Below are 14,097 nucleotides of genomic sequence, written 5' to 3'. Positions count from 1 at the left end.
TAAAACAACATTGGGAGTTACAAATGAGTCTGGTTTTCCTAACACTCTTCAAAACTTGGAGAGAGCAGAGTGGCTTCAAGTTAGGGGACAGTATCTAGAATGAAAGATATGTTTTCTGAAATTTGCATGGCTGTGCATTTTGCTATACTTTCAAGAGACTTGAATTGCCAGGGCAGTGATTCCCAACCCTGGCTGTTCATTAGAACCAGTGCAGGCCCTCCATGCAATTCCCACAAGCCAGGACTGATGCCACTTACTTGATGATAGCAGACACGTTGGTGATCTTGTTAAAGAAATCAAATTCCCGCTGGTAGAAGTCCTTGGCTGGGCCTGACAAGGAGCCTGTGATCTCCTCCACTAACTGCTCCAGGAGGTCGCCGATGTCAGCTGGCAGAGAAACCAAGAGGGTGAGCCTGCAGCCGTGCCACAGAAGGCCCTCCAGGAAACCCCACACATCTGCCAGATGTACAGTCCAGATGTCCAGGTGTCCCCCAGCAGCGAGGTCAGACATCCTGAGTGTGGTCTGCAGATGCCTGGAGGGTCCCTGGGGCCCTTCAGCAGGCTCCCCCCATTCAAAACCATATTGACAGGCTGTTTGCCCTCCTTGTTGTGTAGACACCTGCGAGGCTGTGCACAAGCCATTGGCCAAGGTGCTGGTGGTCAATGGATCCTCATGGCTCTGCTCCCACAGTATAAACAAAAGCCAGTGTCACTAAGAATGTCCCTGGTGAGGTGATGAGCATTGACTAATCTGACTGAACTCTACCCTGAGTGTATCTTTCTAACATTCTGTGTGTGATGAACTGGACAGTGTCCGGAGCCCCCTGCTGTATGTGAAGCACGCGGATGCTGTGGTCTCAAGGAACAGCATCTTGTGTTGGTGTGACTTTCGGGCTGAACTAATCTCTTTTTTCAGGGAACATCATTTTTTACTTGAAAGAGTGACTAACAGACAAAAATAGAGTTATTTGGACTTAGGTACATGGGAGATATTTTCTTAAAAATCAACAAGTCGAATCTGCCATTTAAGGAAAACTACAAAGTTTTGGAAAACTTGCATCTGTGCCAGTGAGCTTGACAGCTCCCCACCACTTGACAATGTTTCTGTTTGGTAAGGCCAGTGGGGCACAGGCAAATGTGAGTTTGAATGCTGTGAAATCCTGTGGGGGGTGTAGTGAGTGCTGGGTAGACCAATGGGCTTCAAAGAAAGAGCACGAGAAACTCGCTGCCATGATTTCAAATCCACATCGCAATTCACCTTTAAGAAAACTATCACTTGTTGTGTTTGGTGCAGTATCAGCAGAGACTACGAGACCACCTATAGTGACCAGAAAGACCACTAAAATGGTTCTCCTTTTTCTAGCCACGTGTCTGTACCAGGCTGAATTCCCCTCATTTACTTCAACCAAACAACAGGGTAAATGCAGAAGCAGAATGAGAGTCCTGTTGTCTTTTACTAAAGATGCTGTGGCATTATTACAGACATTAAAGAGATCTGTAAATCTGTAAAGCAACACCACTCTTCCTCTTTTTGAGTTTTAGAGTCGTTTTCCATAAAAATGTTATTTATGTTAATATGTGATGGGCTTGTATTTTTTTTTTTTTTTTTTTTTTTTTGCTTGTATTATTTTTTAAATGTCTTGGTTTTCATGTCTAACATTGGTTAACACTGAGAACCAAAGCCCACATAAACCAAAGGTCTCCGGGGCCTCACTAGTTTTTAAGGGTGTGACGATGTGAAGATGTGGACAACCTCTGAGGACTTCCTTGGGTGGCTGCCTCGCGCAGGGTGAGGAGAGGCTCGGCCTGAGCGGGAGGCTCTCACATGTGCTTGGAGAGCTACAGGATGGTGCCAGGGCAGGGAGGACGTCTGGAGGGGAGGATAGCAAAGGCTTCACGAAGGAGGAGGATCCTGCTCCCGCTGGGTGTTGAAAGGTGAGAATTCCCACCAAAGGATGGGAAGCAGAGGGAACCATGGGCTGGGACAGCACGGGCCTAGGAGGGTTAAAGTTGGGGGGTGAGGCCTGAGGGAAGATGACAAATACTCACGGTCCTTCTGGTGCCCTTCTTCATCCAGATAGATGTTAGTTTTCATGTTCCATATAAACTGGTGTGCCAGAAGCTGGGATTTGGACGCTGCCCACAGAATATACTCCCGTACGTAGCCCATCTATAGGAGAACAAGGTCACCATCAGCTCAGGCCTGGGCGCCTCTCCACCACAAGACACTCTCACCCAGTGTAGGAGTAGACTCCTAGCACTTGCAGACCCAGCAAGAAGTAAGGCCCAGTGGTTTCGGGCTGTGTGAGCAAGCTTGTCTGGTTATGTGTGAGCCCAACCTACACAGGCCAAGTTCCAGCTGGCTAGCTGGCCGGTGGGGCAGATGGAGCCCAACGTGATGGTGTCTTCAATATAGGAAGGAGCCGGCTTTTGTTTCCCCTGTGACTTCCCCTAGATTCTAAGAACCATGACTCTCCAACCAATTTCTGCTGTTGTCAAGTACGAGGAATGAGTAGGTTGGGGACTAAAACTCAGTTATAAGCTGGTTGTTTGGAACAATGTTCCACAGTGATGGGCAGGTTCCAAAAAAATTCTAATACACAGATACTTCATGAGTTGACACACGATGGCCACTATCCTAAGGACCTTTCCTCTTTCTTCTTCTTAGTCGTATTCTACTACTCATAACTCCAAGTTTTAATTACCCTTTTTTTAAAATTAAAAAATTTGCTTGTTTACTTATTTTTGAGAGAGACAGACCACAAGTAAGGGAGGGGCAGAGAGAGGGAGACACATAATCCAAAGTGGTCTCCAGGCTCTGAGCTGTCAGCACAGAGCCCATTGCAGGGCTCAGACTCACAAACCATGAGATCGTGACCTGAGCTGAAGTCAGACACTTAACCGACTGAGCCACCTAGGCATTCCTTAATTACCCTGTCTTAAGGTTTAAAAAGGTGCTGGCCTTTCTGGAAGACTCCTGGAGGAGTGGCTTCTCTCCTCCTCACAGTAGTCTGTGGCCTCCCATCTGGTAAAGTATTTTGGGGACAGATGTCCTCAACTTGGCTGGGTGGGCTTACCTAGTAGGTCAAACTTCAAATAACTCCTCGCTATGGGTTTCCCACTGCTAACCCAGTAAAAGGATCTAAAGATAAACTATGAATATTCAACTTGTAGTTTGCTTAAATAAAAGTTTGTGGAGTTTCCGAATTGGTGGAGAGGCTGGGAGAGCCAGGCGCCTGAAGAGCGTGGAAACTCCACAGCCTTCCCACATCCCTTGCCCTATACTGCCCTCGCACCTGGCTGTTCATTGATTATGTCCTTTTATGATGCACCGGTAATCCAGTCAGTTTTGCTGAGACCACAGAAGGGGACTCAGTGCAGTAACGAACAGACTACAACAGGGAAGTGGGAACCGGCAGCCGTCTGAACAAGGAGGAAGTGTCATCAGTCACTGAGGCCCACTGAGGCTTCTAGCTTTGGGAAAGGTTTTAGCATTTTATTCTTGTGTGTTCTTTTTTTCATTAAAAAAAATTTTTTTTTTCAGCGTTTTTATTTATTTTTGGGACAGAGAGAGACAGAGCATGAACGGGGGAGGGGCAGAGAGAGAGGGAGACACAGAATCGGAAACAGGCTCCAGGCTCTGAGCCATCAGCCCAGAGCCCGACGCGGGGCTCGAACTCACGGACCGCGAGATCGTGACCTGGCTGAAGTCGGACGCTTAACCGACTGCGCCACCCAGGCGCCCCTCTTTTTTTCATTTTAAAAAATGTTTATTTATTTTGAGACAGAAAGAGAGTGTGAGTGGGGGAAAAGTGCAGAGAGAGAGGAGAAAGAGAAAATCCCAAGCAGGCTCTGCACTGTCAGCACAATATCAAAACCACCTGCTCAGAATTGGAGGGCTTTTGGCAGCTACCTAGCTAAAACAGGACTCAGTGTTTCAAGAGAAGTTGGCTGCAGTTCTAGAAGCACTTTGGTCTATGGACCAAGACAGAGCATCCTGCCAATCTGGGAGGAAGAAGCTAGCCCTGGGATACCCAGCCACAGTGCTCATAGCCACCACAGTGAGACACAGCACTTGCTGCTACTGCAAGGACTCAGCCAGGACACAGGGGAGTCTGGTGTCTTATGTAGTGGGGAACAGAATCAGCAGGAACAGGAAAGGGGCAGATGTTGCTGCTACACTTAGACTCAAGCACAGGTCAGGGGGCCGGTGCTGGGATGAAGCACGGGCAGTGTGGGTTCTGGGCTGTGGTCACCTCCGGAGGGGTTTCTGTGCCAGGCCCTGTGGTTAGGTATCTTATGTACAAGTGCTATACGTGATGGGTTGAACTGTGCCCCTGAATTCATGTGCTGAATTTGTATGCCTTAGTGCCTCAAAATATGGTGTCTGGAGATGGGCCTTTAAAGAGGTGATTAAGTTAAAATGAGATCATTAGGGTGACACTTAGTCCAGTGTGGTGTCCTTATAAGAGGAGATTAGGACACATACACACAGAGAGAAGACCATGTGAGGACAGAGGGAGAAGGCAGCCATCTGCAAACCAACCCTCAGGAGAAACCAACCTTACAGGCACCTTGATCTCCGACTCTGAGCCTCCAGAACAATGAGAAGTACATTTCCATTGTTTAACCCCCCACTCTGTGGTTCTCTGCTATAGCAGCCCAAGCACACTAATACCTCCATCATTTTGTTTGAGCCTCCCTGATTCCGACTGAAGAAACGAGGGAGCTAGATTCAGGGACTGAGGAAGTGGCTAGCAATACTTCTAGGGCCCACCCACCCTGCACAGCAGATGGGGCCTCAGGGTGAGACAGGGTGAGTGGGGCCTCCTGGCCATGAGCACCGGCCACAACCATGGTGGGGGTGTGTGTGAGAGGAGCTCAGAGACCAGGTCACAGCTTGGCAGCCCTGCTTCCAAGGCCCCATCCCTGTTGCTGAGGATCCCCTCCGGACTGCCCAGCACGGCTCTCAGAGGGAAGGACAGCACATGTTGGCACAGCCTTACCTTGTCATACCTGAGGGCCTGCACAATCTGGGGGATGTAGAATAGGATAGCATCCTGCAAAGGAGGAGGACAAGTGATAATGACTTCCAGGAAGAGAAGACAATTCCTTACCTCTAGGAAGGTGATAACAAACTCAACACAGATGGCTGTCCCAGGGCCCCACTCCAACCTGGAACAGCCCTGATGTCACTGAGCCCATGGGATACCATCTCACTGGAGATCACAGAGGACTAAGAACTGCGGAAAGTCCAGAGGGTGGCAAGGAAAATGGCCAACGACTTGAAACACATGATGGGTGAGAAAAGGCAAAAGGAACAAGGCTCCTGTGCCTGCGATGACAGGTGAAGTGCCTGCTCATGTATGTTCCCTGCTGGGGACCTGCTTGGGGACAAGGGCTGAGGTTCTAGCAGATCCCTGTGTTGGGGCCTCCACGAGTCAGGTACCAAATCTGTCACTGTGGCTGTCTCATGGGATCCCCCGACCTCCCAAAAGCCCACTGCTGGAACCAAACTCAAATTCAACTTCCTTCTGTAACTCAAACACCAAATTAAAATTAAAAAACAAGTAATACCAATAAACATATCTGAGTCAGAACTAAATCTGTCTTCTATGACTGCCTGGACAGAAACAGGGTGAAGACATGCTCTAAGATGGACCGATGTTTCATCAGGCCTGCATCAAGTGGAGATAAAGCTTGTCCTTACTGTCTCCACCTAAACACTGCCAGATAGTCCCACCGAGGCTGATTCAGGCAGGACGTGGGCTCACCGGAGGGAAGGACCGCAGGACTTTCACTCCGTACTGGGCCGTGAGAGGGTGCGGTGGGTACATGCTGGAGAAGTAGGAGAGGCCTGTGGGCGGGTCTGCGGGTGCCCAGCACAGCACATGGCTGAGCTCAGGGGCGTCGGCATCGATGGTGTGCCAGGTGACCAGAAACTAGGAAGGAAGCAGGGAAATGGTCTGGCACAGGGAGTTCCTGAGGGCCCTCTGGAAATACCTGGCCCCACCCCATATCTCAGGGATGGCCCCAGATGATAATAATAAAGCACTTATAATAATGTGGGGAAATACTTCTCATATATTATGTAAAGTAGCATAATTTCAAGTAAAGTATGTTCGATATTTTTCTGCTGTAAGCATAATAAATGCCTCATTTGAGAAGTGGAAAACACAGGAAATTAAAACATCATTCTACCACTGAGGCTGCTAGGTTTTCCTAACACTTCTAGGTTCCAGGTGTTTCTGGAGGCAGTTCTGTTTTTGTGCAGTTTGAGCCCAGGCCCCAGCACGTGCTATACTACCTTGATAGCTTCGGGGATGTCACTAACGGCTCCTGGGTCCAACCGAACGAGACGGGTCACTTCGTTACCGATGGCTTCAGTGTTCTTAAACCTAGGGCACAAAAAGGGTGTGAAGGAGATGGCCTCTCCTGCCTCCATGTAACGGGGTGGAAGAGCCCTGAACTGGAGGGATGCAGATTAATGCCAAGTGACCCCTTAACACTCTACATTATTGACATATTGGTAACTCTGAACATGAGTGTTTACAATAAAGAGCACTATGATTGGCTATGACAAAATGCCAGAACTATCTAAAACAGGAATTATCCTATATTCCGCATTCAAAAGACATCCCCTTCTATAGTCCTTGCTTTCAGAACACCCCCTTGCCCTGGCCCCCAAAGCAGCCTGTCCATGGCATGGCGAGGCCACAAGCCAGAAGGTACATCCATAGATGGGAGGGTGGATGCAAGTTTTTAGGGGTCATGACCCCAGGCTAACACAAGGTAGACTTTCCATGAACACTGTCAAGCTGTGGTCCTAATCCAGAGGACTGGATTAGAACCAGAAGAAGGAAGCAGTGAGTAGGCAAGTGTGGGCTCAAGGGAAAGAAATGTCCACTCCTGGATGTGGGGTGGATGCACTCCCCCTGGTGGGATTTAACACAGGGGCCTGGGAGGCCCCTCTCAGCTACTGGTTTTGTCCTTGGCAGAGCTACCGGGGAGAGTTCACAGGACACTCGGTTGCAGGCCACCTCCTGTGAGTAGCCTGCTGAAGACCTCTAGGAACAAAGCCCAAAAGATCCCCAGGCCTGCTTCCCTGTAGTGACAGCCTCCATGCCTCCATGTGCTTCCTTTCTTCCTTGAATAGGACTGCGGCCCTGAATGTGCTCTGATGTTTCCTGCTTGGGCTCTGGGATATTAGGACAGAGAGACTGGGTCAACATCCAGGGCAGAGGACCAAACCATTAAGATTGCTTCCCCAACCATCCTTGGCAGTGACCACGTCAGGTACCCTTGGACTGGACTCTGGCAACGCCCTCATCAGGCAGTTAGGTCTAGGACCCACCTGGCTGGCAGCTGCACAGCCAGGTAAGGAGAGATGCTCCAGGCAAGGTTAACATTGTCTTTCCACTGCTTCTCGCTCAGGCTGATATATTTGGACCTCCAGTTGGCCACGCTGTTCTCTCCGGCCTGGTCCAGCTCCAACTCCGGGGCCGACAGTGGGTTGTACCATGTGATGAGACGCTCAATCTCAGTGGCCTGGTGAGATGAGACATCGATATGCCATCTGCGTGCACCCATGTGCCACGCTGCTCCTGTCCTCAGTGCTGTGGGCATATGGCAGGTGTCACCTTACCAGCAGGGACAGCAGCAGCGTCCTGCGCTTCATGTAGTACTTGTGCAGCTGGGAGCCCCGGTTAGTCTTCTTGGACATGCCTGTGGAGAAAGAGAAGGCACAAGTGTGTTCTTCAGAGTTCACTGACCTACCCTTCATTTCTAGAACCTAGAAGAAGCTGTCTTTCAGCATTCTGCCCACTGTCTGAGCTGCCAGGATATGACTCAGACCCAAGGGACCTATCAGCAAACCTTTAACCGACCTGACTTCTTTGAGATGGTGGACATGCCACTGGACAGGGGGTAGGTGTTGATCCAGCCTTGAGTGGCCTGTTGCCGAGAGCCAACTGCTATGTCCAGATTGCTCCGGGTGTCTTGGTTATCTGTGGGCAAACACATTACTGCTTCCAGAATGAGGTGTCTAGACTTTCACCAAGGGCAGGAAGGGAGAGACACGGTGTTGAAGAAACGATTTGCAGAAAAAAAAACAACAGCCAAGATTTTTGTTTTTTTTAATATAAGCTCTACACCCAATGTGGGGCTTGAAGTCATGACCTCAAGATCAAAAGTTGCATGCTCTACTGACCGAGTTAGCCAGGTACTCCTAGGAAGTTTTTAACCATTCAACATGTAAAGCCTACTAAAATGTATTACGTTCCTCCTAGGATTCAAAATGGAATAAAACAAATGTGAGTGGTGATACTGATAAATTACAAATAGCTCTCTCATCTCTAGCATCATTTTGCTTTTTAATATGGTGGCAACTCGGGAGCCTTGCAGGCAGGCAAGAAGAGATGCTGGCCCTGCTCTATGTGGAGCCAGGAAGTTGACTCCGGAAATCACTGCTTGCTTTTCCCTTTCCTTTTTTCTTTCCCTTTCCCATTTATTGATAGAGAGCGAGCAAGTTGGGGAGAGGGGCAGAGTTAGAGAGAGAATCTTAGGCAAGCTCCATGCTCAGTGTGGAGACTGATGTAGGGCTTAATCCCATGACCCTGGGATCATGACCTGAGCCAAAATCAAGTCAGACGCTCAACTGACTGAGCCCCCCAGTGCCCCATCCCTTCCTTTTCCTATAGTCAGGTTGTCAGCTGTGGGTCTGTCTGCAGAAACTGTACTCCTCATCCCTAATTTGTGCTGTGTAATCAGCTATGTGCTCAGAGAAACAAGAACATGTTTCTTTGTGGAGGTTTGTGGCTTGCTTACACCTTACTTTTTCTTTAACCTTATCCACCCTAGCTTGCTCCTATTCATCTTTGAAGCTCAGCTGTCACCTCTTCCAGAAAACTGCCCCTACCTCCCCAACTCTGGTGGGCCAAGTGCCTGTCCTTGAGGGGTACTCCCATGATCCCCTCATGCTGACATCACCTGTAGATTTGACTATCTTCTACCAGATGAGAGCAGATGGTGCCTTATTCATCTTGGCATATGGGACTTATCCAAGTATGGGTCTGTCAGATATGCAGGGGGGTGGCTGGTGAACTGGGCTGGTACTGGGAGAAGTTACATGGAATGGCCTCTGCTCAGGGCCTTCTACACTCATTCATGCTTGTCAGCTAGGGCTGGAGGACAAGTGGTGGCCAGGCAGGCTTTGGGCCTCTGGTGACCATGCAGCATGGCTAAGGCCTGGGCTCAGTGAGACCCTCACTATTCTAACCAGACTCCTTCAGGGCTGCCCACTGCGCCCCACTGTCCCGCCTGCACCTATGTGTCCCCACCACCCACGAGCAGCTGTGCTGAGAACAATGCTCACCTGGGGGAACAAGCTGGCTGGCAGTCAGGTACTTCTTATCAGAGAACATGGCTGTCCAAAATTTAATCATAATGCTTATGTCTTCACGTAGCCTCTTTTCTCCTTGAGTGGGGAACTTTGGGGGGCAACTTCAAACAACCACAAGAGGACAAGAGTTGAGTGCCTGGAGTCTGGGACTAGAAGCCACATGTATTATAAAGTGTGTGAGAGGTGACACAAGTGGTCTCTTAATGACCAAAGGTGAGCCCAGAGCTGGTCATCAGCAACAATTATCTCATTAATTCGCAAGGAAAATCATGATGATTTTCTGAGCTTTCATGGTTGCCTCCACCACTATCCCCAGCACCGTCGACAGCCCTTGGCTGCATGGTGTGCTTGTGGTGGGTCCTGCAACTGCAGCTGTCTCCATACAACACAACCTACACACTCGCAGAGCCCCGGGCAGCAGGTGATTGCAATTCTTTGAGCAATAACCACTCCTAGGAACTGGAAAGTTAAATGAATGCACAGTTGAGCTGGGGGAAAACATGTGTGCATCTCGTAGAGAGGCTAGCTCTAAGTGCACACATGAAAACATGGCACAGGGCTGAAGATGTTCAAATCCTGGACCACCAGAGCCGCAGAACAAGGAGGGCAGTGGATAAATCAGGCAAAACCATTTCTGCCATGACTTCCTGGGATCTGGGACAACTGGGGGCACTGGGTGCAGTGGGCTGTCACTGCACATGGTGCACAGCACAGCTGGGGGAAGTACCTGAAGTAGTCAAAGGCGGTTGAGTAGATCTTCTCGCGAAGCACGTTGCGAATGGTCGCGTTTGGGACCACATCGGCGTGCAGAAGGGCCAGCCCCAGAGTCAGCAGTCTACAAGAGAACACTGGGGGCTGAGTCAGAGTGTGGAGGGCCCAGGAACGTCCCAGGGTCCCTAGCTCCTGTGCAAACCACTTGGCCCTTGGGCATATCTCTGGATGACAGAGCTCTCAGGTGCCAGGACTGTGGCACCAGCCAAGTTACTGCCATTCAGGTTTATTGTACCAGAAATGTCTCAGGAAAGGTTTTTTAAAACCATCACTTTAGGGGCGCCTGGGTGGCGCAGTCGGTTAAGCGTCCGACTTCAGCCAGGTCACGATCTCGCGGTCCGTGAGTTCGAGCCCCGCGTCAGGCTCTGGGCTGATGGCTCGGAGCCTGGAGCCTGTTTCCGATTCTGTGTCTCCCTGTCTCTCTGCCCCTCCCCCGTTCATACTCTGTCTCTCTCTGTCCCAAAAATAAATAAACGTTGAAAAAAAAAAAAATTAAGAAAAAAAAAAAAAAAACCATCACTTTAATTGGGGGCAAATGAACAAGTTGTGTGTTCATCTACCTTGGCCAGAAGCTCGTCTATCTCCAAACTATATGCAAACTACTTCCTGAGTGCAGTCACCAATAAGTGCTACAAAGGTTAGAATATTTAATTCAAGCTAAGAGAAAAATAAATTTACCAAGCACCTGGTTTCTGCCAGGTCAGGGCTACTCAATGGGCATCTACAGATGGTGTTGGTCTGTGATGAGTTAGTACAGAAACTGAGGGGATTACCCGCTCATTTCTATAGCAATTTCACATTGTTATGACAGTCCAGTGTGAATCCTTTCCTAGTAATTCATTCTCATGCATTTTATAAAGGTACAGGTCTATGATGGGCAGGAAATGAAGGGAACAGAGTACTAGCCCTTCCCTGCAGTAGTCTGAGAAGCATGGTCCCAGAGGGTGCCCAGTGGGCTGCAGGAACATGGGTCTGGAGCTCAGGGGAGGGGTGGAGAGAACTGGTGTTGGCAGTGGGCAGCAGGAAGGGGTACAGGCAGGAAGAGTGGCATACTTTGAAAGGGGGCCCCTCACCCTTCCTCCAACTGACCACCCAGGCACCCGAAGGCCCTCCCCACACCAGACTGACCCTGCCTGCTGTGTCCATAGCACCTGGCCTGAGCCTGCCCACTAGGCCACGTACCCCCTAAAGGGGGTATCCCCTGGTGGGGTTGATATTTTGCATGTCTTGGCAAAAATCGACTTGCTGTAGTCAGCATGATCAGAAGTTTTCCATGAACATTTCAGAGGAGTAAAGTGACTGCCCTAAGTCACTGCCAGCCTCCCAGTCTGAGCTTGTCATACCTGGGTTCTGCTACATCACCTGTTTTTTAATCACCACTATGTTACCAAAATCCTTTTGCTGCTATCCACCCCCAAACAATTTAGAAAGGCTGCCCAACATTTGGTTGCCCAAGGTCCATGAGTGAACCACCTTCTTGAACACTCCCCTGCTGAGGACAGCATGCTGGCTGACTTCCTCAGCCCTGGAAGGGCATGGAAGGCAAAGTCATTCCATTCAGGTCCCCTTCCCAGGAGCCCTGCATGTACTAGGGGCTTGGTCAGCTTCTGGCAAAAAAAAAAAAAAAAAAAAAAAAAAAAAGACCAAGCATGGGAACCTCCTGTGGACTACAGCACCAACAACTCTGGTAGAAATTTCACCCACACCATCCCTGCCACCATCATAGGAGGAGGAGAGGCTCTCACTTGAAGCGAGGCCCGATGGCTGCCACGTGACGGTTCATGCTCCCCTTGGCCCCACCGATGTTCAGGGACATGGAGCGCTGCAGCAGGCTGGAGAAGATCTCCACTTGGTCGGAGCTGCAGTACTTGGCGATCTCGAACCGCTGCACCAGGAACTGAGTGGGAAAGAGAACATATTGCTGCTGGGGCCTGGCCTGCTCACCTACAGAGCCAGCAGAGCCAACTGATGTGGGGCTCTGGGCCAACAGAATGGTGGGTATGGGTCTTCGGGCAAGTGCAATGAGTCCAGCAGAGGCCTGGGCAGAAGGCAGGAACAGCCATCCCTCCTCCCCAGGTAAGGCGTCTTAAACCTGGAGTCCCATGCTTATTGGGCCACTGGCCCCAAGGGGAGCCCCTGACCTCCTGCTAGGGTGGGCGGAGCCTGGGGAAGCACTTACGTCAATCCAAATGTAGTGGGGGGTCACTTCGGGGGCACACGGTTTGGGTTGACTGGCTTCCGATGCTGCCAGGGGGTCTGCTTCCTTTATCTCCGCGGAAAACAGGCCGAACTTCTGCTCCACTGTCATCTGCCAGGCTCCTGCCATCTCCCGCATAAACTGCAAGCATACAATGACCATTAGTGCCTCTGCGAAGCATAGAAAAGTACTTACTGTTGTTTAATTTTAAAAGGACTATGTGCTTAATGAACAAAATAGAAAACCAATTAAAGTATGAAATAAAAAATAAAGATCACCTATGATCCAACTTCCCAGCTGTTTTCTACTAAAAAGCCCATTCTCGAAATATCAGTAGGCCAGGTGCTGTAGTCCTGCTTTGTGGTGTCAGCACACCTGGGATGTGCCTAATGCCACGTGGACTCTCAACAGGCTCCGCCTGGCTGAATCTTCCTAATAATCCTGAAACCATCTATGGTTCCAGAGGTGAGCAGAGCCTCCAAACTAGCAAAGGCAGGACTGGATTTTGCTTCTGGAGCCCAGTTCCTTTTCTTCATCCCACGCAAACCCTGCACATCAGCTTCATGCCACTAATCAGGCCCAAGGAATAACTGCGGGAGCCAAACTGAGTCTGCAACTGCCACTGGGTGGTTCTACAGGGGAGCAGCCTCCCCTTTTGGCTTGACAACACCAGGCAGCAACATGGAGGGCATCCAGACCCGCTGCAGAGAGGCGGCAACTGAGGCTTGGTGCCCAGGGTAAACGCCCTGGCTCCTGCCCAGTATCCATCCCTGCCTTTATTATGGTTTTATTTAGGGAGGCCAAGTAGCTGGTCACCAGTACCCCCACCCAGGCTTCTGCTGGTTAGGGTGGTCAATGGTTCTCATTAGCAATAATCTAGTGCTGGCTGACATCAACAGACATCGACTGAGTCAAGGTCAGGGCAGCCAGCATCCTCTACCCTCCTTCTTGCTTAGAGGCATGCTAAGGGTGGCAGAGTTGCAAATGTGAGCCAAGCTATCAACAAGCTGCACGTGACACCAGGAGCATAGCCCCTGGTGGTCAAGGCATTGTGTCCAGTTTCTGTTTCCTGCAGCCAAATGTAAGTCTTATGTTAGAGGAAGAAACTGCAGGGCTAACAGGCCTGATGAGCCACAGTCAAGGCTGCACGCCCACTCATTTGTTGAACAAGCACATCCTGGTTGCTGCCTCTGGGCCTGGTTGCTTCCCCTCCAGGCTCTGGGAATGGAGCAGTGAATAAGACAAACATCCACCCAGTTTACAGCAGGCTACAGATAGCAAGAGAAGTAAGATACAGATATTAGACACTGATCAAAGCTAAGGGGGAAAACAGAGCCATGAAAGGGCTTGGAAGAATGAATGAATCGATGGTTGTGTGTTCTAGAACAGGGTAGGCAGGGGACAGCTAAGACAAAGCCTGAAGGAGATGCAGGAGTGAGGAATGCAGCTGCCTGAAAAGAACACTGAAGGAGAGGGAAGAGCTCTCCCAACCTAAAGCAGGAGCATGCCTGGAGGGCAGGGGCAGTAGGGACCCCAGTGCGCCTATAGCAGGTCAAGCAAGGGGAGCAGAGGGGCCTTGCAGATTACAGAAACAAGTGTGCCTTCTACTCTGAGTGGGCATGGGCAGCACTGGCAGGTCTGGGGCATAGGGGGGACCTGATATGACCCATATTTTACTGACTTGCTCTGAGCACATGTGGAGAAGGCAGAGAGGGCCTGGGTAGAAACA

The 14,097-nt window shown here is 50.1% G+C and overlaps 1 protein-coding gene across 1 annotated transcript in view; it reads right to left on the bottom strand.

The window, feature by feature from the left end:
- Positions 1 to 14,097, bottom strand: part of PI4KA (phosphatidylinositol 4-kinase alpha) — a 114,754-nt gene that overhangs the window by 8,326 nt on the left and 92,331 nt on the right. Inside the window, exons 33-44 of the mRNA XM_045457608.1 lie at positions 12,351 to 12,509; positions 11,917 to 12,068; positions 10,128 to 10,235; positions 9,374 to 9,501; positions 7,887 to 8,006; positions 7,646 to 7,725; positions 7,355 to 7,548; positions 6,308 to 6,398; positions 5,775 to 5,942; positions 5,007 to 5,060; positions 2,050 to 2,170; positions 258 to 387 (exon numbers count right to left, since the gene is read on the bottom strand). Of these exons, the coding sequence (XP_045313564.1) occupies positions 258 to 387; positions 2,050 to 2,170; positions 5,007 to 5,060; positions 5,775 to 5,942; positions 6,308 to 6,398; positions 7,355 to 7,548; positions 7,646 to 7,725; positions 7,887 to 8,006; positions 9,374 to 9,501; positions 10,128 to 10,235; positions 11,917 to 12,068; positions 12,351 to 12,509 (1,505 nt within the window). The remainder of the gene's footprint in view (positions 1 to 257; positions 388 to 2,049; positions 2,171 to 5,006; positions 5,061 to 5,774; positions 5,943 to 6,307; positions 6,399 to 7,354; positions 7,549 to 7,645; positions 7,726 to 7,886; positions 8,007 to 9,373; positions 9,502 to 10,127; positions 10,236 to 11,916; positions 12,069 to 12,350; positions 12,510 to 14,097) is intronic.

The sequence above is a fragment of the Leopardus geoffroyi genome, chromosome D3 (assembly GCF_018350155.1).
Source record: "Leopardus geoffroyi isolate Oge1 chromosome D3, O.geoffroyi_Oge1_pat1.0, whole genome shotgun sequence".
Lineage (NCBI taxonomy): Eukaryota > Metazoa > Chordata > Mammalia > Carnivora > Felidae > Leopardus > Leopardus geoffroyi.
This window is presented reverse-complemented; position numbering and strand designations above follow the sequence as displayed.